The sequence below is a fragment of the Pogona vitticeps genome, chromosome 2 (genome assembly GCF_051106095.1).
Source record: "Pogona vitticeps strain Pit_001003342236 chromosome 2, PviZW2.1, whole genome shotgun sequence".
In the NCBI taxonomy this organism is placed as follows: domain Eukaryota; kingdom Metazoa; phylum Chordata; class Lepidosauria; order Squamata; family Agamidae; genus Pogona; species Pogona vitticeps.
In genome coordinates, this window is record NC_135784.1 from 78942141 (window position 1) to 78966223 (window position 24083).

General features: G+C 45.6%; 1 protein-coding gene across 1 annotated transcript in view; it reads right to left on the bottom strand.

Annotated features, from left to right (window-relative positions):
- Window positions 1–229: 229 nt before the first annotated feature.
- The window catches only part of PARP3 (poly(ADP-ribose) polymerase family member 3), a 28545-nt gene continuing 4691 nt past the window's right edge, over window positions 230–24083 (bottom strand). The window contains exons 2-11 of the mRNA XM_020803883.3: window positions 21963–22232; window positions 19394–19519; window positions 10437–10628; window positions 10050–10185; window positions 7376–7602; window positions 6127–6279; window positions 5828–5914; window positions 4273–4450; window positions 858–1004; window positions 230–749 (exon numbers count right to left, since the gene is read on the bottom strand). Coding sequence (XP_020659542.3) covers window positions 580–749; window positions 858–1004; window positions 4273–4450; window positions 5828–5914; window positions 6127–6279; window positions 7376–7602; window positions 10050–10185; window positions 10437–10628; window positions 19394–19519; window positions 21963–22151 — 1605 coding nt within the window. The 5' untranslated portion in view covers window positions 22152–22232 and the 3' untranslated portion in view covers window positions 230–579. The remainder of the gene's footprint in view (window positions 750–857; window positions 1005–4272; window positions 4451–5827; window positions 5915–6126; window positions 6280–7375; window positions 7603–10049; window positions 10186–10436; window positions 10629–19393; window positions 19520–21962; window positions 22233–24083) is intronic.

Sequence of the window (24083 nt, forward strand, 5' to 3'; positions counted from 1 at the left end):
CAGGAATTACAGGAGTTGCAGTCCAAAACTATAAGGATGGCCACAGTGGACCACTCCTGCTTTACACAGATACACAAAAGATCTGAGAAATTACACTTCCAGTTAAACAGCAGTCTTCATGCACAATCCGCCCATAGTAATTCATTTAGCAGCCTTGTACCTTGACTTTCATAATGGGTGAGTGAACTAAATACAGATATATCTTAGCTGCCAATAAGACATTCTTCCGTGCAGAATCATCACACACACTTTATTTTACAGGATACACGCATCCAATCTGCCTTCAAAAGAAGTGTGTCTTTGGCAATGGCCTCTTTGGAATACACCCGAGGCCACAAAATAATCTTTGTTTGGATGGAGGTCACAAAATAGCATTCTCGTCTCTTATGAGACCCACAACAGAACTGAAAACAAATTACGGAAAGTATTTTCCATTGATGGAGAGCAGGGAATGTGGAAAAGTCAAGGCAGTCAGATTGTCATTGTGGCCACTCACACCTGTCTACTCAACACTAGAAAGACAAGGATCTTCATGGTGGAGAGCGTGAGTCCCAGCAAGACAGCCTCTAAAGGAAGGCTTCAGAAGAGAAGCTGAACAAGGTAGCGAATGCGACATTGACTCTCCTGATAAATCAAGTACTCGCTTTGGCTGAAGTTGGAGTCCTTATACTTGGCCACAGGAATGGGCTTTCCTTGGGATACCAGCACCTTTTTTCCATCCAGGATTATCTCTTTATCATGTGCAGGGTCTAGAAATAACAAAGCAAGTCAGAAGCCAAGAATGAGGCAGAATAGCACAGAGTTAAAAGGCTGCAGCTATTGTAACAGCTCTTCAGACTTGCTGCCTTCATACCTACCTGGTTCAGTCATGCCACATGCGAGGACACTATCATAACCATCTGGAGGCTTTCGCAGTGAAGGGTCATCACGGACAATGCGATACTCTTTGCCGAGGACCACCTCATTCAGGAACATGATTCCTACTCGCTTGGAAGTGGGGCCCACTATGCAAAGAAAAAACAAAAGGAATGTATGAAGAATTATGTAAGCCTGTAACTTAGCACTCTTTATACATTTGCATGTATTGAATGTAATGTAACGTGTGAAGACAAAAAAGAGCACAAAGATTAAAAGCAGGTGTAGAAAGGAGGAGACAGTAGTGGACAGACTGATGGAGTAGGATTCAGGAGACATGAGTTCAAATCCCTGCCTTGCCATGAAAACCCAATGGATGTCTGTGTGGCACTATTCAAACCACACTCGCGTACCTCGGAAAACCTACTGGAGTTGCCAGAAGTCGAATGTGACTTGACAATTCGTAACACCAACAGGCAGAAAGGGGGTCAGGAGAAAGAAAAAAGCTCTAACGCCTAGTATTTGTGCATTAACTCTAAAAAAAGCTTCCAATCCTAGCAACCTCTTTCTGCTTGAAAACAGTTTTCACTGCAAATTGACACGACAACCACAATAACAACTACCTATAAAAGGTGGGTTTAAAAACCCCAGAAAGTCAGAATTTTGTTACTTGTGGTCCCTGTTGATATTGCCTAAGGCTCAGTTCCTGTAAAATGGTTACAGTATTCCGTTACAACTGAAATGGTCAAACACTTGTAGGGGAATGAGATTCTACCCCAAGGGTCACAGATGCACTTGGTAACCTAGGGAGACCTCTCTCTCTCTCGGTTAACTACTGCACTACGTCGGGTCTCCTTTAGGCAACAACTATTGGAAACCAGCCACAAAAATAATTAGAAATAGAGACACCCCACTTCTGGCTCACTGATCAAGGTCTGTGGATGAATGCGAGACATATTCCCTCTCATATTCTTCAAGGCCACAAAAACTGAAGTGATGAAAAGAAGCACCAGAAAGGGAACAATAGGTTACCTACTTGTAATTGTAGTTCTTCGAGTGGACCTCTGTGATTCACACTATGGGTAATCCGTGCATGCGCGGAGCCTTGTGGGAATATTCTAGAGCTTCTGCAGTAGCAAAGAAAATACATTAGCATAGACCCCTTCCACCGGTATATGTACCTTGGCGCCGAGGCTCTCTTTCCAGTTAGGTCAACTGCCGCATAAAGAAAAGAGCATGACAGTGGGGAGGCCGGATCAGTACATGTGAATCACAGAGGTCCACTCAAAGAACTACAATTACAGGTAGGTAATCTGTCGTTCTTCTTCATGGCCTCTGTGAATCACACTATAGGTGACTAAAAAGCTACCGTACTCGGAGAAGGGTGTCAAGCCAAGGTAGATGATTACACACCACGCCCAAAAGCAGCATCAGATTACTGCCGAACGTCCAATCTGTAGTGATTGATAAACGTGGATGGCTGTGACCATGTGGCATAGGTGCAGATGTCTGATACGGGGACGCCCTGAAGAAATGCCATAGATGTCGCCAATGCCCTAGAATGAGGGTAGATACTCTGTGGTGCTGGAACTCGAGCAAGCTGATAAGCAAGCTGGATGGTAGACGCAACCCAGTTAGATATTCACTGCAAGGTAACTTGAAGACCCTTGGCAGGAAGTTGGTAGCTGACAAAAAGTCTAGCTGAGCATCTCAAGGGTTGAGTGCGGGTTATGTAAAAAGCCAGAGCTTGTCTTACATCCAGAGTATGGAGGATCCTTTTTTGATGAGTAGAAGGAGACGGAAAAAAAGGAAGAACTAAAGGTTAGAATAGGTGGAACTGGGAAACAACCTTGGGTAGAAAAGAAATAGCTACAAAAAGTTTAACCTTATCTGGGTAAAACTGGAGATAAGGGTAATCAGATCTTAAGGCCGCAAGTTCACTAGGATGTCGCGCTGACGTGATGGCCACAAGAAATATCGTTTTGAAGATAAGTAACCTGAGGTCAGTTGATGCCAGGGGCTCAAACAGGGCCCTTGTAAGTTGTCAAAGGACCAATGTCAGTGACCACTGAGGTAGTGGAAGGTGGATATCTGTGGTAGACGTGTGATAGCCCCTTGAGGAAATGTTTCAGAGCAGGGTGTCTGAAAAACTTAGTTGCCTGAGAGGTTGGTGGTTGATAAGCCACAATGCAGAAAGGCAGACCTTGAGGGACGAGAAACACCCTTAGTTTTTAACTGCAATTAAAAAAAAGTAAGACAGTGGTAAAAGAGGAGTTGGTTGAGGAAAATGATGACTCTGCAGTAAAATATTTTTTTCCATTTATACATATAGGCCTTCCTGGTTGAAGGTTTCTTTGCATGATGAATGATATTTATCAGTGAGGCTGAATCCTCCACACTGCGAGGTAAAAAGCAGGGAGATCTGGGTGTAGAATTTAATTTTTGTTCTGTATGAGCAGGTGAGACAGACGGAGTAGGTGATAAATGTTGGACGACAGCTGGTGGAGAATTGGAAACCATGGCTGCCGCAGCGACCATGGAGCTATCAGGATAGTATTGGGCGTGTCCTGCTGAAACCGGACTACAGCTTTGTGGAGGAGCTGGAACAGTGGAAACAGGTAAATGAGTGACTTGGGCCAACGGCCAATGAACGCATCTCCATGCATGGAGGGAGCAGTAACGCTTGTATTTCCAGTTTACCCGGGAGGCAAAGAAGTTGATGGTGGGTGTGCCCCATCATTTGATTAGGAAGAGAAAAACAGATTGATCTAGTTCCCATTTGTGGGCTTGCAATTTTTTTTGACTGAGCAAATCTGCCAGATTGTTGTCTTGACTGGCTATATGTTTTGAAAATAATAAGGATAATAATAATAATAATAATAAATAAAGTTCAATAATTTTCCTACTTTCATTTTCAGATTTCTCACAGAAGCAATGATCAAGGCTCTCAACGCGGCAGTTGAAATGAACTGAAAGGAGAGCCTCAGCGCCAAGATATATATACTGGGGGGGGGAGGGGTCTATGTATTTTCCTTTGCTATCGCAGAAGCTCTAGAATATTCCGACGAGGCTCCGTGCATGTGCGGATTACCCATAGTGTGATTCACAGGTGCCACAAAGAAGAACCATGGTCTCAATTACTTAAAGACCCGCTTAGCTTTCCCTTCTGAAATAAATCAACAAATATAGGGCAGTGACGGTAGTTTTTCGAAGTATCCTCACACAGACATGGTCATGTGAGGCAGGGAAGGAAAGAAAAGGCCTTGATGGCCTCTCACTCTCCTGCGCTACCCAATGGCTAACAGAAACCCAGTTGGCAAAGGGAGGCAGGAGAAAATTGAAAAGGGGGAAATGGTTACAGAAGAATAAGAAGAAATAAGATCCTTGCTGGAAAAGGGAGGAAAAAAGCTGCCTCACCATATCCGGCTGATTTGCTGTTCTCCGATGCGAAGTAAAGGCCCCTGCCCACACGGCCGCCTGAGTGTGGCATGATGCGCAGGCCGCTCTTCAAGATGGCAGCAATGACAGCCACACTGGTGCCGTGCCACAGCAACCGCCTGTTTTCCAGGTGGTCATGAGACTTGAAACGGGCAGCCTGTAAACACAGGTGGAGGCAGGGAAGACGGCAGCATCAGCCCACAAATGGTGCGAGATTATGCTTAGGCGCCATCAGGCACAAGTCTTCTTTTGGTGCTAAGCACAGACTGAGCACTTTGAACAGCAACTCATCAGCCACTGACAGCTGTGAAACACAAGCACCACAACGCACCCTCCTCCTCCTCAGACTGCATACCCAGAGATAATAGCTAGAATCCAGCTGAAAATTTTCAGCAGCCCATTGCCACAGTTGAAGAAGTGAACAAAGATATTTGCTGTTGCAGGATAATTTGCATGCAACAGCAAATGCCGGTAGCAACTTTGGGACTTGCAGCAATTTGCTGTTGAGATTTATGCCAATGGACCTAATGCTGGCGGGTATAAATAATCAGATTCTGGCTGTTATCTCTAGAGGAAAAAGAAACCTTTTCCTTTTTATCACTGGCTCTGTCCTTATACACCTAAAGGGCCCATTTGGGTGCTTCACAGTCTGAAGAATAACTGTTCATCACTGTCGTCGCTGTTGTCATCCTGTCCCTCACTTCACTCCTCAGGTGGGTAGAGCAGGGAGCTGGGGGGGATGTGACTGGATTGGGTTTTCTCTTGTAGAACCTCCCTGGGACATTGGTTCTGCAAGTACACCTGCTCACTTTATTTGCTTGTGGCACACCGAGAGTTTAACCGTACAAGATGATCCCTGGTGACAGGAATGGTCGCCATGAGCCCAGAGATATAAACAATCCACCTTTGGGATGCAGCTTCACTACAGCCTCTGATTCCCTCCATTCCTTGTACTCATAGAGTTCCACAGGACATGCGTTTTGCATGTTCAGAGTGACTTGTCCTAGTCACATCACAAATAACTTATCAGGTGTCCTTCTGCTTGGGCTGGCACAGTTGTGTGTAACACTGTAATGCTCAGGAGACCAACCCCAGGGCAATAACTCTTAACATTATTGATCAATCAGGTCAATAATGAGGAACATCTGGGTCTTCTTATGTCATTGGACTGCAATTCACAATAGTCTTGGCCAGCACAACCAACAGGGAAGGAAAGATGAGCCACAGTCCTGGAGGACCTGGCATTTCCCAACCCTCACGGAGGCTTCTAATAACTTCTTGCTACGGAACACATATCCGAAGGCATCCGTGGCCGAAACCAAAGATGAATGAATCCAAGGATTGCTTTTTGTGGGGGGCATTTCTTTTCACCAAGCACCTGGAGTGCATTCTGGTGGGCTCTTGAAACAGCTGTGAAGTGATCTGTTCTTAACGTTGTTGCCCCAGGACAGAAGTAAGCATTGAGTAGGTGGTGAGGTGCTTACACAAACCAAGGACTAGAACAAGAAAGAAAGCCCATTGCTGGCTGACCTACCTCACCTTCCCTGTTCACCTTCCAGATATTCAGCACCGTGAGCTTTTGGTAATCCCTGCCAGTGTTTTCCACATATGTTTCAATCAGCTAATGGGGTGAGGGAAGAGAAAAAAGGGAAGAAAATGCAGATTAAGCCGCCAAATTTAAAAGATCAATTGAAACATAGAAATTCAGCATTTTTTATCTAGGGAGAGGCAACCCACGAGCTTCCTCCACTGGTCTTACACTCTCAAGCCAGTGGTATGATGACCAGTCATACTGTCACAGAGAACAAGACATTTTCTGCTGGGCCGCCACACCTTATAATCCTCTGAAGATGGATCCACCAGGGTAAGAACACACTTCAGGAGGTCATAGTCTTTGTCCAGAGGATGTGGAACTTCTATCTCAATTTCCTCTTCCTCCTCCTTCTGGGCCTGTAAGCTCTGGGCCAGTTCAATATCTGCCAGTACCTATCAAGGAAGGAAACCAGTCTGCATGAGTAGGCTGGATACTCTGGGCTGTAGTGCTATCACCACAGAGGTGCAAAATCTGAACTGGCTTTGCATTATGAGTCTCAAGCTACAAATCTCAAGTCGACAGAGCCTTTTCTCCTTGGTGTAGTTCCACTACAGAAGACAACAAGCCCTCCCATCCACATAGCTCTCAACAGAGCCAATGCAATTGCTGGAAATAGTGCCACTGTCAGTTTTAATGGTTCGTCTGGAAGCATACTTTAACCCAGAGGTCCCCAACCCCCAGTCCGTGGCCCAGTACCGGTCCGTGGCCTGAGCTGGACTGGGCCAAGGAGAAAGAACTCCCCCCACCCCCGCACGCGTTCCCCCCACACATCCTGTTTGCGCCTGCATGCAAGGGCCTGCATGAGCGCTGCACTCCCCTTTGCACATGCACGTGAGTGAGTGTGCATGCTCCTTCACGCATGCGTATGAGCGCAGGGGGCACCCCGCCTTCCCCAGCCAGTCCACAGGGCTAAAAAAGTTGGGAATCACTACTTTAACCCCTCTACCCACAGATACATCTACTGACACAGAACTTGTGGCTTGCCAGTGCAGATGAAACTTTGACACAGTGAGAGCTTACACAGTAAACTCTCGCTTTAGCAGTGAGACTACAAACAGATATTAACAGATATTAACTGTCATGAGGGCTAAAAGCAATTTATGTTGGAGAGATAGAATTCAGGCAGCATTTCCTGTTTGAGAAATCAGACCAATCACAAAGCAAGCAAGCTTATTTGTAAATTCTAAGAGATGAAAGAAGCTTCTATTGTCATGCCCAACAGGTGAGTGCAGATTCATGTTTTTAGGCTGGAACTCCCAGAATTCCACATGAATTACCCAGGCAAAATTCTGAGAGTTGCAGTCAAATTTTTGGGAGGCATTGACTAGGGAACTCTGGGGACTGAAGTCCAAAAACACAAATCTGCTCACGCCTAAGGCTCACAAACAAGGATGTCCCTCTTGTTATGGCAGGTTATCTGCCTTGCGATTTCTCTCTCTCTCTCTCTCTTTTAATGGCAAGACTGATCAAATCCTTAGAGGTTCTCACCAACAACATGTCCTTCTTAGCTTGGATGACCTCCTGTGTATCAATTGGTGGAGGCCGGTTACGGCCAAAGTTGTGAGGGATGATGGTATAAAAGTGAGAGGAAAGCTCCTCCAGCTGTTTCTGGGAGGGTGGCTGCTTCTGCAGCGCCGTCTCAATGGCCTCCAGAGCTTCAAAGCCTTTGGCGATCTGTTGCTTGCTGAGCTTCCCCAGGGGCATCTTCTTCACATCTGAAGGAGTGGCAAGGCAAAACAAGAGAAAGCTTGACAGAGGTCAATCTGGTTGCTTTAGACTTCTAAGGATTCTGCCGATCAGAGTGTCAATTATGGATTTTTAATAGAAATATATGGCAGGAAAAATATAAGGTATTTGAATGGAGTGACTGGAATTATTTGCAACAATGAAGACACTTATAAGGAGATACCCAGATGAGTTTACAAACAGCTTATGACTGATTATTTGGTTTTGTTCTGGTATTAGCCCTTTACTGGGATAATGTCAGCTATGATGAATCATAGAATCTCTTCTCTTTGCCTGGGAGGTCTGTAAATCTTTTAGGACTCCTGGGGGGGGAGAGGTGGTCAGTTGTCCACATCTGGACCTGACAAGGGTTGAAGCCAAACAGGATTGGAATGCAATCAAGCTACCACTCTCCAGCCTTCCATTGCAGCATTATCTGCTACTCCCCGGTTGGTCTTCATGACACAGAAGACTGAAGAACAAATTATCATCACTACTGGTGCTTTGAACTTCTTATCTCCCAAGTCTCACCATCAACACTACCACGACAGCCAGACACATCCACTTTTAAAAATCACCCACGGGTTTATAATCACATTAAAGAGATTCCTTTTCAGTGCCCATAAAATAGGACCATGTCCAACACCAAAATCAGGCTAAAAATCAGAGACTGAACACAATGCTATCTGGGAAATTTGAAGAGTTGGTGCTCCAAAATAGTAGCTTTTCCCAGCCCTAAGTGAAATAAGGGAAGTCAACACTACTTTTAATCACTCTGGCCAGTATCCTGTTCTGTATTTATGTGTCCAGAGCTCCAACTGAAGGGTCAGACAGTCATGTGCTTAATCATGCGACACAGCTGGAACTTTGTAAGACTGCCATGGCAGTTTCTGGAGTTGGAGTTCCACGTACATGGATACTGGACAAGGTTCCCAAATCTAATCTGTGCTTACTTCATACAAGAGGTTAAGGTAATAAAGATGATCTTACAAGATTCTAGAAGCAGTGGCTTAGTGAATGTCTTTCCTTTTTTGGTGATGCAACAAACTCTTTTCCAGTTTTAACTCTGGCTTTTGGAGGGAAAGGAGATGAACTTCAGGTGCTAATTGATTCTTTTTTGTTTGGACCCCAACTCCCAGAATTCTCCAAGAATTCCCCAGGCAGAATTCTGGAAGTTTTAGCCCAGAGGCTGAAACCCACAGACACCAGAAAAATGCCTAGTCCTCTAAGGCTTCATCAGATTCTAGGTCTTTTTTCCCTGCTACAGTGCTGCCTGAGAGGAAGATGCTACAAGCTTCCTGGACATGGTAGTTTCACTGCCCTTTATGCTCCATAGAAGGTGACTCCTGAAGAACTACCACGTCCAAGAAGCATGGCAACAGTTTCCTCTTACGAAGTATTGCAACAAAATAAGGCCTAGAATCTGACAGAACACTGGACAATTTTTTCCAGGTGAGTGAAATGAAGGTATCTCCAGATGTGGATCTTTTGAGCTGAAACGCTCACAATTCTGTCTGGGAAAGTCTTAGGGAATTTTGGATGCTGGGAATATAAATGTATGTATGTATGTATGTATGTATGTATGTATGTATGTATGTATGTATGTATGCATGCATGCATGCATGCATGCATGAATAAATGAATAAATAAATAAATTCAAAAGGCATACTCCTAATGACCATCCCCTTTCTCTCCCAAAAATAGAGGTGGAACAGAAAGAAGAGTTTGCTGAATTGCCACAAAGGAAAGACATTCTCTAAAAACCAATAGCACATCCTAAATGATCACTGATGGGAGAGGGAGCAATCATATGACCCAGAGAAATCTGGTGTCATCCTTGCTCCAGCAAGGTCTAACAGGCGAAACATGTAGCTACAATTTTCTGCTAAATGCAACAGGAATATTTTTCTTGATTTTCATGTTGAGATAATTCCTGCGGCTTCAGATATACAGTATTCTTAATTTTAAATTATTATTTCAATACTATACTTTGAGTTATATTACCTTGTATAGTTGCTTGTACCATCTAGCTACCTGAAGTCAAACTTTCCCATAAGACGCACCTTTCCATAAGACGTACCAATTTTTTAGGAGAAGAAAACAGGAAAATATAATCTGTTTTCTTCGCTCCATAAGATGCACAAACTTTCCACCCCCCTGTTTTGTGGGGAAAAAGTGCGTCTTATGGTGCGAAAAATACGGTAAAATGTCCTTATCAAAGTCTGGAATGGTTTTTGTGTGTGTGTGTATTCCCAAAGGAAGCTCTGTGTTTTCACACAATCAAACACTGGAGGACTGGTAGATTCAGATAATGTAACAGCGGAGGGCAATCTGTATTGATTCCTTGGTTCTGCATTCACAACTGAGAGTGAGCAATTAGTCTAAGTGGGAGGAGGGTTGATGCTTATGTTTAATTCTACAAAGAAGAGCCCCTTACCTATATTCATGGTCTGCATGGCATCTTTAAACATGTCATTGCTGAAAATGAGGGAGACCAGCTCCTGGGTAGGCTTGTCCAAAGTGCAGGGTCGTATCCTCTGCTTGGACAACTTCACTCCATCTACAGTGTCCACCTTAGATGAAAGACAACATCCATTTTGATCTGAAACCGGGTTTTTTTGGGGGGGGGGGATTCTTTTGACAACAATTCCCAAAATCCTTCAGCAAGTGGTTATACCAGCTGTGGGGTTCTGGAAACTGTGATTCAACAAGTAGAATCTCAAATTAAAGGGCACCCAGAGATCTACTATGTAGATCCAGATCTATCTTCTTCCCACTTACGTCCCAGCATGCTTTGCTCTTTCCATGTTCTTTGGCCATTTACCTTCACTGACACCTCTTGCTCTTCCTCATCTCCATGATGCACCTCAATCAGGGTGTACTTGCCATCATAAGCTACAAAGTTCTCCCGGTCAGCCCAGCTGTTTTTTGTCTTATCCCGAAATTTCTTCTCAAAATCTTTCTTGGCAGCTTCCAGGGAAGGAAAGCTGCTGAGTTTTGACTGTCCCACTTCACCCTGGAAGCAAGAACACAAAAGCTAAAGGTGAGCCAGTTTAAAATATATATTGTGCCAAAGATATGGCACAATATATATTTAAACCTCTGTCTGATGCTTTGATGCGCAAAATCAGGCTGTTGAACACCCTCTGAAACACAAAAAGTCAAACCAGACAGGGATTTACCACACTCCTGGCTGGCTTAGAGATGAAATATATCATTAGAGGTTCCATCACCCTAACAAAGTACATGTTATTTATTTATTTATTTATTTATTTATTTATTTATTTATTTATTTATTTATTTATTTATTTATTTATTTATTTATTTATTTTATTTCTATCCCGCCTATCTGGACATATTAGCCCACTCTAGGCGGCTTACAATAAAAGAAACAATATAATTTTAAAACATTGCACCTAGACTATCTTTCCATAACATCCATTACATTCCATAAGATAGCTTTTCATGGTGCAGAAGAAGGAGATCTGTAGTTCAAAAACAACATAACTTTATTTTGCAACATTTTGGAATCATTTATATATCAGTCATGAAAACATGTAAGGTGGCAGTGGGCGACCATTAAGGGAAGTGATGAGCAGGTCACTATTTGTTTGTTTGTTTACTATGCTGCCGCCCTGCTAAGGAAGGGATGCAAGGCTGCTCACAAATGATAAAAAAAACCAAATACATAACTAAAAGCATATTATTATTAAAAGACTGCTAATACAAAAACACTTTTAAAATGAATGAAACATACAGCATCCAAAACTCCTCTTCTGGCTGCCCAATTTGCTGGTGAAAACATGCCTAAAAAGAAAGAGCTTAGTAGTTTTATATATATATATATATATATATATATATATATATATATATATATATATATATATATATATATATATATATATATATATATATATATATATATATATATAAAATATAGATATTACCTCAATGGGCTCACACCCAAGGAAGTATAGGTTGAAGTCCTAAAACTATTTTTGGTAATACAGTATATATATGGTAATGCATATATATAAAAACACCAAAATATATACATTACCATATATATACTGTATTACCAAAAATAGTTTTAGGACTTCAACCTATACAGTAGTGCCCCGCATAGCGACGATAATCCGTTCCGTAAAAATCATTGCTATACGGATTCGTCGCTATACGGGGCAAAAAAGCCCATAGAAACACATTAAAACGTAATTAATGTGTTCCTATGGGCTTGAAACTCACCGTTCAGCGAAGATCCTCCATAGCGCGGCCATTTTCACTGTTCGTTAAGGGAGGAATATGTCCCAGAAACAGGGGGCGGCCATTTTGAAACCGCCAGTCAGCTGTTATAAAAGCACTGCTATGATCTGAACCGATCATAGCAAAGCCAAGTTCCACTGCCAGCCAGCCCTGGAGGACGCCCGGCCTCCTTGCCAGGGCTGTCCCGGGGCACAAACAGGTGGGCCGGAGGGTCTTTCTCCAGTGAGAAGCGGGCTGGAGGGATGCAGCCGCTGGGGGTGGGGAAGGGGTGGGTGGGAAGGGACGCGCCGGGCACCCCTCGCTCGCCAGCTAGCCCAGGAGACACCCGGCTAAGGCAGGCGAGCGAGGGGTTAAAGCGATGCAGCCGCCGGGGGGTGGAGGTGGGGAAGGGACGTGCCGGCCACCCCTCGCTCGCCAGCTAGCCCAGGAGACACCCGGCTAAGGCAGGCGAGCGAGGGGTTAAAGCGATGCAGCCGCCGGCGGGGGTGGAGGTGGGGAAGGGACGCGCCGGCCACCCCTCGCTCGCCAGCTAGCCCAGGAGACACCCGGCTAAGGCAGGCGAGCGAGGGGTTAAAGCGATGCAGCCGCCGGGGGGGGGTGGAGGTGGGGAAGGGATGCGCCGGCCACCCCTCGCTCGCCAGCTAGCCCAGGAGACACCTGGCTAAGGCAGGTGAGCGAGGGGTTAAAGCGATGCAGCCGCCGGGGGGGTGGAGGTGGGGAAGGGACGCGCCGGCCACCCCTCGCTCGCCAGCTAGCCGAGGAGACACCCGGCTAAGGCAGGCGAGCGAGGGGTTAAAGCGATGCAGCCGCCGGGGGGTGGAGGTGGGGAAGGGACGCGCCGGCCACCCCTCGCTCGCCAGCTAGCCCAGGAGACACCCGGCTAAGGCAGGCGAGCGAGGGGTTAAAGCGATGCAGCCGCCGGGGGGGTGGAGGTGGGGAAGGGACGCGCCGGCCACCCCTCGCTCGCCAGCTAGCCCAGGAGACACCCGGCTAAGGCAGGCGAGCAGCGGGCTGGAAGAAGGCGTGGGTGGGGAGGAGGAGAGGGAAGGGGCGCGCCAGCCACCGTCAGTGAGCCAACCCCGCACTCCCGGTCTCCTTGGCGGGCGATGAGGGGGTCTCTGGTGCACCGACGCCCCCGTCCAGCCACTGGCACCCTGATCCTGGTCCCCGGCGGGCGCCTCCTCTTTTGCAGCGCCGCCCGCCGCAACTGCTCTCTGGCTTGGCGCCCCAGGGGTTGCTGCGCGCCGGGAATGGGGCCAGGCCCCTCACGCCTCCTTCCCTCCCTCCTCCCGAGGCGCCGATCAGCTGTTTGCTTTGCCATGATCCATTCCCCAAGCAGGGAACCGATCATCGCAAAGCGGAATTTCCCCATAGGGAACATCGGAAAGCGATCGCAAAAGCGATCGTAAAATCTTCATCGCAAAGCGATTTCATCGTTATACGATGCAATCGCTGTGCGAGGCACCACTGTACTTCCTTGGGTATGAGCCCATTGAGTTCAGCGGAGCTTGCTTCTGAGGAGAGACAGCATTGTACTGCTAAAGATATGAAACAATTGATGCCATAGGTAGCTGAAATCAACCCTCTTCATTCATTACATTCAAAGGAAAAAGAAAACTATCCCACCCTTCTGCACTATATAACAATGTTTGTGGCACATACTCTTTTTGTATGCAACCATCCAATTCAATCACGGTTTTGAGATTTTTATTACATGTACATAAAGCAGCAATAAATGGTGTCCCTCTGTAAAATCTGTGCACACCTTATTTTCCTCCAGCATAGCTGTCTATACATATTAAAGATATCCTTACTTTCGGGGCATACGGCCACCTTCTGTTTTACCCTTTTTCATGCTAAATTACACATGAAGAATAATGCAAGGGTTACAAGCACAGAAGAAAACACATTCACAGAGCAAAATAATTTTTTCCTTCTTATGCTATTCCATTTTGGTAATCTATTCTTTAAATTAATTGTTCTAACTGAAATTGTAATCGAAATTTTTTATGATTTTTTTTTATACTGCTCTTTTTTATTTTGTAAGCCGCCCCGAGTAGACATGGTCTAGAGGGGCAGGGTAAAAATCCAATCAATCAATCAATCAATCCCATGCCAAAGGCTGCCAGAGATGTGAAATTGTAGCTCTTAGTGTAGGTAAGAAAGAGCCAGAAAATTAAACAGCTATTTAGTGCTGGCGAACTTTTAGCCCTGGCCCTGCTTAGCATATTCCAGAGATAACTTATTACCCAGTTTTTGAGCTAGGAAGTTAATTGAACTTTCTTCCGCTGTTGTAAGCACTGTTCTACATTCTTGTGAGGTATCCAATGGCCAAAACACTCTTCAGAAGAGCCCTTGTTATCAAAGTGTATGCTCTTCCAACTAAGATTAAAAGCTATTCTCTAAAATACTAGCAAGCTAATTTTGAAGTACTCTTTAGTCCTAGTTAGGATCCCATAATACAGAAAACCAGCTCTCTCTCTCTCTCTCTCTCTCTCTCTCTCTCTCTCTCTGTGTGTGTGTGTGTGTGTGTGTGTGTGTGTGTGTGTGTGTGTGTCTCTCTCTCTCTCTCTCTCTCTCTCTCTCTGTGTGTGTGTGTGTGTGTGTGTGTGTGTGTGTTATCCCAGCACAGGTGAAAATAACGCCATTGTCTGCAATCGATTACCCAGTCCTGGGAGGAGGCGGGACGACAAGCCTCTCTGCTATGTCAGAGAGTGGCTAATCCATTGTGGAGAACAGCGCGATAGGAAGCTTCTGCAGAGCCGGCAGCAGCAGCAAAATCATGAGTTTTGCACCTGTGCGGGGATATTCATATTCATATTTGAATACCCCCATCTCTATCTATCTACACACACAAAGAGAGAGAGCCTGAGGTCTGTATATACACTGAGCGGGAGGACAGAGGAACTGAGATCCTTCATTATGACAAAACTGCCACGTACAGCCCCTAGGCTCCAGTACTTTGGCCATCTCATGAGAAGAGAGGACTCCCTGGAAAAGACCTTGATGTTAGGAAAGTGTGACGGCAAGAGGAGAAGGGGATGACAGAGGATGAGATGGATGGACAGTGTCACCGAAGCAACCAACATGAATCTGACCCAACTCCGGGAGGCAGTGGAAGATAGGAGGGCCTGGCGTGCTCTGGTCCATGGGGTCACAAAGAGTTGGACACGACTAAACACACACACACGGATTGTTAGGTGAGGGCAGTTACTCCTTGAAGGTTAAGGAGAGGGAGAAAAAGTGTGCCCACCTGCAAACCTTGTTTGGTAGGCAAGCAAAGCACAAAGAGGGGGGACTGGGAAGAAATCCTACCCATAGTTAGTGAAAAGGAAAAGCAAATAAGGGCCAAGTGCAACAGACGGATGACTCAGTACATCTTGGATTGCAGCTTCTCCAGCAGAGAGTCTCTGCCAAAGGATGACAAAGTATTCCGGGAAATAAAAGCCTTGTGAAACTGGACCCCTTGGAGAAGGAAGACAACTGGCAGGCATGCCACTCCAGTCTCAAACAGGGCCCTGAGAGGGAGGGAGAGAAGGATCCCTTTGCATCTGTACGCCTGAAAGCCATTTCATATTTCTCTCTCTCTCTCTCGTAATCTCTCCCCCCCCCCGTGTGTGTGTCTGTGCGCGCATGCTCATGCCAAACAGGCAGTGAAAACACAAGCAAATGGCAAACTTTTGCCAAGCTAGAACTGTCTGCCACCAAACAAAGGGGCTTAAAGGAGTATTTATGCAAGAAACTCTGGAACTGTGTATGGGGGCGGGGGGGGGGGGAGAGAAGGCTGCATCCAGGGCCTGTGTTTAGAACATTGTATGATCCTATCAGTGTTTCACAGCTCCAGTTCCAGGGATACAACCATTTGGATTCCTGGGGTACACTAAGAAGCATAAAAATAATTTACAGATGTAATAACAGGAAAACCAGCACCTGAAACTAGAGAATCCCCAATTCAAGTGTACTTTTTTGATAGGACAAAACAGCATAGTGGCAGCACGGGGATGCCAACTGTACTTAAACATTCAGAAACAAAAATGCACTCATCCCTCTTGTTCCACTGCCCTGTACTCAGGTTACGTTTGATGCTCAAGTCCCATTGTCTCCTGTGAGTTTGATAGGAAAGCACAAAAGCTATGGGAAAAAGTTTACAGAGTTTCAGTACAGAATTACACTATTATTATGCTTCTATATTGCCCAATAATCACATTTCTGTAGGTGAAACAGAGGTGAATTAAAAACATAATACAAAATCCCAACACTCAGAATCCTATTGGTCTCTGTGTAAGGTTTTGCTTAGCCTGTCATGGCTAATTGCCTGGTCATGCATTCAACTACACAAGAAGGATGCATCCAAGCACTTCAGCCACTGGCCCCAATGAGTTAAGCAAACCTCATGCAAACACTAATAGGACTTTTCCCAAATGAACACTGATAATTTAAAAATCCACCCACAGAATAAAAGCCGACAGCAAGGGCTAAAAACTACACAGAATATACTAAAATCGAAGTAAGAGCCGCCAGGAAAAAAAAAAAGAGTGCAACAACTCTAAAAGCACTCAAACCATTGTTACAGATGCCTGGGAGAACATAAGCTCTTCACCAAATGTTTAAAAGATTGCCATGTACACACGAAGTGAGCCTCCTTCAAGCGGCCATCCTTCCACAGGGTGTGCTACCACTGAAAAGGTACTGAAGAGTGGAATCAAACATTTTCCAAGCTCAGGGTAGATAAAAGGAAGGTTGACTGGCTAGCTCAGTGAATTTGGTATCTGGCTGCAGAATCACTGGCTGAGAGTTCGATTCCCTACTGTGCCTCAAGGGAGAAAAGCCAGTCTGTGTAGCCTGGAGGAACTTTGCACAGTACCTCCAGAGCAAAGAAAACTAAACCTCTCCTGAGTATTCTATACCCAGAAAAACCTGGCACGGTTGCCGTAAGTCAGAATTAACTTGACGGCATGTAATTATATATTAATTAGGTAAAGGGGGGGGGGGCAAAATGTGCCTTCAAGCTGTTTAAAAACTAAAACTTAAAGCAAGCACTTTGAATTGAGCCCAAATATATTTTGTTAAAAGAGATTCTCCTATAACTCTCCAAGCTAGATGGGATGAAATTATTGCCTGAGAAACTGGGGCATTACTTCGGAAGTCACTGAACCCTAGAGATGGCTGCTGAGAATATTAATTAGGTCTGTTAGGAAAAATGCTTCTCAAGTTGGGAACAGTGGTTTAATTTGCATGTATGTTCTTTGCCTCAACAGTAAGGAACATTAATAGCATTTACTCCTAATTGTTCCCTAAAGGCTTTTGTTTACTGCAAGCTCATGGCAGTAATTTTAGTAACAAAACTGAATATTTGAATTAGATAATGTTGGACATTGCCAATACTCACCTCATCCTGATTCTCTGATATAAAGTCCACTGAATAAACTAATCTTTATTATGTGTACCATCTGAAACCTACATCTATGGCAAGGCTGTCAGTATGTTGTTAACCCATCTCATTCAATACATTGTTTGGGAGCTTCAGTCATTGTTGTCTATCACTGGTAAACCTCCATTGTTTCCTTATAACTTCCTCTTTTTCCCCCTACCTGGAAAATCCACTAAAGAAGGAAAGGTGAAATAGCTCCCCAGGGCTTTTGGCTGGTAATGCTAGAACCTTATTGGCTGGAAGCACCCTGTGATCTTCTGTGCGGGGGGGGGGGGCAGCCCTATAGCTGTGGACTCAGTAGTTGCAAAGACATGCTTCCTTTCTTGATACGTGTGTACCAAAGAACTATTGTACAGTCTCTAGAACAGAAAAGAATAGAATCTATTCTGCTTTCTCAGTCTTTGGCATCATAAAAAACTGGGACAAATGTATTGTATTATCTCAGACAGCTAACTGGAGGCAACCTAAGAACACAAGAAGAGTTCAGGGGAAGAAGATTAAAGTCACAAAATGTCTCTATCTTTGGAAAGAGAAAAGCTTGGAAAAATTACTTCTTTGGACTATACTTTCTATAACTCCAAGGCCAGAATGGCTGGTGGGATCTTGAGACTTGCAATCCCAGAAAGTACTGTCTCCAAAATCTATACGACCAAAGAGCTCGTAAAGCTCAGGGATCTGCAGAGCTTGGCTGCAGAGCTAGGAGTTCAAATCCCTGTTTCTCCCGGGAGAGGGGAGGGCCAAGATCACCTAGAGTGGGTGGGGCTGATGTGGTTATGTGTCCTACCACTTGTGCAGCCTTGGGCAGGCTTCAAGGGCCCCAGGGTGTGACCAGAAGGAAGGTTTGGTAAACCATTTCTGAGTACTTAACATCTGGAAATCTTACAGAAATTTCCAGATGTTAAGTTAGAACTGACCTGATGACACGTGATTATATATGCCCCCAAGAAGGGTGCCCCCTACTCTGCCCCCTACACAGAGTAGGGGACATCAATCTTGTTTTCTTAAAACAGGAATATGCTGTTCAGGTCCAGTAATAAGGAGTATAGAATGTTGTTTCATACTCATTCAGAACACTGGTTTTCCCAGGGCTTTTAATTCTGACTGGTGGTGGCGGCAGCAGCAGCAACAGCAGCTCTCTGGAATTTCAGGTAGGATACCTTCCCTGCCCCAGATCTTTAGTATTTTCTTTGTCTCTCATGTAAATACTGAGATCAAATAAAGTCAGGCACATTCAGGGTGATATGTGGAAGCTAAGCCATGGCAACTGGACTTCTTTCTTTTTAGGTTGCCAGTTGCCATGATTCAGCTTCCACATAGCCTCACCTGGATGACTGAGAATCTTCACAGATATTCAGGGCAATAGGTTGGTGATAGTATATTAAAACATTCTCTGTTGCACCAACAAGATTCTCTGCTTTTAGTGGCACTCTGCGCTTGACAGATGTGAGCTAAGCAAAGCAAGGAGTCGCAACACTCCCAGTCAGGTTTACTAAGTGGTTACAAATGATTTTGGTATTGTAACCCTAATCATTTTGGTGAAATACAAGAACCTAATGGTCTCAGTTCTGCCAAATCCCAAGCATTACTGTGCTACTTCAATAGAATCTGGATCACAGATTATGGCAGTTTATACCTCTATATGAACCAACACCTTTCTTTAGCTTCAGTGCCTTCTCATTAGATTTCCTCTACCTCCAATCTGATTCACAGACTTCCTCGCTCATCACTTCTGCCACCAAGAACAATTTTTCAGCTGTTTTTGGTGCTGGGCCTATCATCCCATTCTTTTTAGTTAAGTGAGGAAATATTTAGCAATATAGGTAAGGAGACATTGTTTGTCAGCAGCTCAAGGCTCACATATGTTACAGAAACTGTAACCTCAGAAACACTACTGTAGGACAATGATTTATCTTAAAGTGATCCCAATTTTAGCAACTCGATGTCTTTGTTGCAAGGTTAGGCCTGACTGGCCACAAAGGTCTTGCCAACTGTCAGCTTAGAAAGAGGCTGACCCACCCCCTGGACTGCTGGGGAAAGAAGCACCACTTCTTCAACCAGAGCGGCCACCCTCCAAGCAAGATACTCACCACACGGCCCCACCGATTCCAACAGCTATAACTCCCATTGTGTTCAATGAGTTGAATGATATAAAACTTGTTGTTGTTGTGGCCAATGTTAGTTTGGTTCAGCATGCAGTCGTAGTCTTCATAAATCTAAAATTGTAACAGATCAGACAATTATACAGAGGAAACATGAATCTCTGCCCTTATACAGGTATGTCGTGTTGGCCCAATAAACAGAAGGGTGTGTTTTGACCAGGAACCACACACGTGCATTCAATGGATGGCAGTGAGCAAACCACTGTATTTCAGACTCTGCCTGAGATGTGTAAAATGGGCATTCCACAGCAATGGGGATATTGTAAGAACTAGGCATGATATAGAACATAAGTATATTTTTATCATGAATTGCCTTAAAAGAGGACCCCTTAGCTTTTTGTCAGCTAGGCAACTACAGTGGTGCCTCGCATAGCGACGTTAATCCGTTCCGGATTAATTGTCGCTATGCGAAAACATCGCTGAACGGAATAAAAAAAGCCATAGGAACACATTAAACTTTGTTTAATGTGTTCCTATGGAGGATAAACTCACCGTTCAGCGATGTTCCTCCATAGGGGCGGCCATTTTCGGTGCCTCTAAAGCGAGGCAGCACAGCCGGTCGGCCATTTTAGAACCGCCGACCAGCTGACCGAAAATGGGGCCTTTGGCATTTTGGCGGCGGGGCTTTGGCGGCGGGGCTTTGAAGCTCCCGCCACTCAGCTGGGGGAAAATATTGGCAGTCGGCGGTGGCTTTGGATGGACCCCAAAGCCCCCGCCGACCGCCAACATTTGCCTTCCGAGCTCTCAAAGGGCTTCCCCGCCACACATTGGAGAAAGCCCTTTGAGAGCTCGGAAGGCTCTCAGCGGCGGCGGGGACAGGGTAGGGGGTAACCGGCCGGGGGGCGGAGCCAAGCCCCTACCGCCGCTGCCACTGCTTGGATACGGCCCCCGGCTGGTTCCCCTTGCATGGTCGGATCCGACCATGCAAGGGGAACCGGCCGGGGGGCGGTTCCAAGCAGCGGCAGCGGCGATGGGGCTTGGATCCGCCTCCCGGCCGGTTACCCCATTCATGCCCGGACTCCTGAGAGTCCGACCATGGAAGGGGAACCGGCCGGGGGGCGGATCCTAGCCCCGGATGCCTGATAGGCATCCGGACCCCTGCCGCCGCGGCTTGGATCCGCGTCGCGGCCGGCTACACCATCCATGGACTCCTGAGAGTCCGACCATGGCGGGGGTAGCTGGCCGCGGGGCGGATACAAGCGGCGGCGGCGGCGGCAGGGGTCCGGATGCCTTTCAGGCATCCGAAGGGGAATCCCGGCGATGGCCTCGGAAGGACCCTTCGGAAGGGTCCTTCCGAGGCTACCGCCGGCATTTTCCCCCAGCTGAGCAGCGGGGCTCCCGGTCAGCTAGGGGAAAATGCCCCCTCCGAAGGGGAATCCCGGCGGTGGCCTTGGAACGACCCTTCGGAAGGGTCCTTCCGAGGCTACCACCGGCATTTTCCCCCAGCTGAGCAGCGGGAGCGGTCCTTTGGAGGCTCCCGCCACTCAGCTGGGGGAAAATGGGGCCTATGGGGAAAACATCGCAAAGCGATTTTTCCCCATAGGCAACATCGCAAAGCGATGGCAAAAGAGATTGCTTTTTTTGCCATCGCTATGCGAATTCATCGTTAACCGGGGAACTCGTTAAACGAGGCACCACTGTAATGGTATTCAGGACAGAGTATGCTAGGATAATCTCACACTCAGGTTGCATTCTCCAGTACACCCACTCACTGAATACTACATTAACTAATAGGATTTATACTGAGGTCTGATTAGCAGAAAGTATCTTGGAAGAAGGAATACTGCCTGGCCCTGTGCCAGGAAATCTGTATTAGCTAATGAGGCTCTGGCAGGAGGGGGGGGGGAATCATATTTGAGGCTTGTTCAGTTTCCTTCTTTAGGTACCAATCAACAGATCTACTAAGCAAAGGCAAACACACTCCATCAAAACAATCTTCACAAAGAGGAACAGAAACCTGGAAATTCTCTGGCTAGGTTCATGCATCCTGATACGCCAAGTGTGAACCGTAATTTATTTTTGGCAAGAAGCATGCTAGGTCATATTACCTGACTGTTCCTAGTGCAAGTGAAAGTTGCTTAACAAACCATGATGTGTTTGTGACCCTCAAAGCTGGCATACTAGTTTGCATCTCCTCCCAAGAAATCTGAGGAACACATCCAATATAATCTGTGGATTATTCCTCTGCCTTTCTGAAAGACAGACAAGGCCACACTAATGGGCTCAGATATCACTATCAACAAACCACAGATCTAAAGTCTGAGGCTTATTTTCATGGATGCAATTGGGCAAATTGGGAAATAGACTCTTTCCTCTACAGCAGCTGCCTTCCACATGATGAACTCCAAATGTTTTGTACTACAACTCCCATTGGCCACAGAGAACACAGCACTAGCCAGGGATTATGAGAATTGATGCTCCAGAAATCTGCAGGGTATACCATCCAATGGAGATTAGACCTGGATGAACACTACAATCAGAGACAGTTCACTCTCACCTTGGCATCATCCACATTGCTCAGCTGACAGGCAGAGTCAATTTTGCTCTTCAGCTTCTCCTTGGGAGCAGCTTTAAGTGCTGCCACAGTGGAGTGGAAACTATCTCCCTCCGGCTCCGGTTCTTCTTTAACCTTCTTCTCCTTGACGGGTGCCTGGGCCCGGGTAGAAGACTTGCGTTTGGGAGGCATGTTTCTTTCAGGAGCCAATCTGTTTTCCAGAGTCAGGAACTCTAAGGAAATTTAACTTCTTCAAGCAGCTAAAAATCCCACCTCCAAAAGACAAACAAGTGACAGACTTAACTCTCAGCAGAAGGAATAGCTTTCTAAAACCACCAGTCCAGTTCCCAAATGATGTATTGTACTTGGTGAATTGTTGCCCTATTTACTTAAAATATTTTTACCACACTTTTCTCCTTAGAAGACAATATTTAAAGCTAACAACAGTAAATATACAAATATTAAAAAGGATAAAACCAATACCATATTAAAAGATGCAACAAAAGCAACACCAAAACCCATTCAAAACAGTAAGGCACAACCATCAGTTAAAAAAACCCACTCAAGCAACTAGCCACTAAGGGAACACTTGCCTGAAGAGAAAAGTCTTCACCTTTTTCTGACAGCATTAAAGAGAAATCTATTCAAAATGTCTGCTGGAAGAATACACAGGGAAGCAAATGATTAAGAGCCATCTGCAAAGTGGGCTCCCAACCAAGCCAACATTTTGTTGGCTAGAAGATCTTTATGTGTCTAATGGCCAAAATCCTATTGTCTGCATAGCACAAATAACGTAACCTTTGGCAATGAACTGTTGTTATCTACAATGGCACTGTAGACACTATTTACTGCATGCTAAATTGTGCAAATTGCTACTCAACAGAGAATATCCACACTAATTTTGTAACTTGCAGCTAGGATTTTGGCGAATGTCTTTATGAATCACTGCTCCCTTCCATAGCTGGAAGAGATCACCAAGAAAGCTGGAAAAACAATGCATCAACTCTAAACAAAAGAAACCCAGGAAGGGCAGGATTCTATCCGAACTCTGGAAACCACAGCTGCTAACAAAGTCCCAGTTTCAAGGCAGTTGCATGCCTGGTTATGCACTCTGCCCTTCAGCCATGAGCTACAATTAACTGTGGCAACTTTCATGATTCCTCTTGTGCATATGTAAAATTCTGAATTAAGAAAATACCTGCATTGCAAGGAGAAGAATTATCCAAAATAAAAAAGCAGCACTAATATGTAAAAATTGGGAAGAACAGTGTAGTATCTTACTAGCCAATCAAAAGCAGATCCTACCTAAAGAGGGAGGCTGACACAGCGGAATGCTACTCCACAGAAGGCCCTCTACTTTTTGGGAACGGTCTAGTCCAGATAGGTTCATACAGGACAAAGGAGTCCTTCAATACACTGCCCCCAAGACATTTAGGCTTTATAAAAAAGAACCAGCACCCTGAATTGGCCCCCAAAAGAATTAGGAAGACAATAAAGCTCTTTCAAGGCTTGGGTTATTGTGAAGGTCCGCTATTCTTTACCTCCCCCGAACCAAATAAACCAGGAGACATTTTATGATCAAACAACTTGTCTTCTTTTATTAACTGGGGAATGGGTATAGAAGTGTCCAATAGATGGGGAACAAAATTCTCCTGTGGGAGCAACGGCTCTGACAGGGGCAACCAATCTTCTATAAATGGGTTACTTGTCTTCGAAGCCCATGGACCAGCCTGAACCTGTGAGGGTTCTCCGGGTTCGAAGTCATCTGGGTCAGGCATCAATAACGGAGTGATCTCTTCATCCCCTGCATATCCCCAGGGGACATATCTCCCATCACCCGGGGATTCCCAGGGTCCAGGTAGCACCCCATCTTTCTCAGTTCTTCCATATGCCATGCTTTCTTCTCCTCTCTTTCTTTCTCTATTCTTTCCTTTTCCTCCCTCATCTTACGCCGCCACTCACGGGTCTCGGTTTCACCCCAGTAGGACGGGTGTGGGGTCATTCCCCTCTTTCTCCTCTCCTCAGCCTCCTTCTTAGGTATCCGGACCCGCTCCCAGTTACCGGTCCATGGATCCTGCATAGGCACCCATTCCCATCCACCTGGGATTACATCTCCCAGGGTAC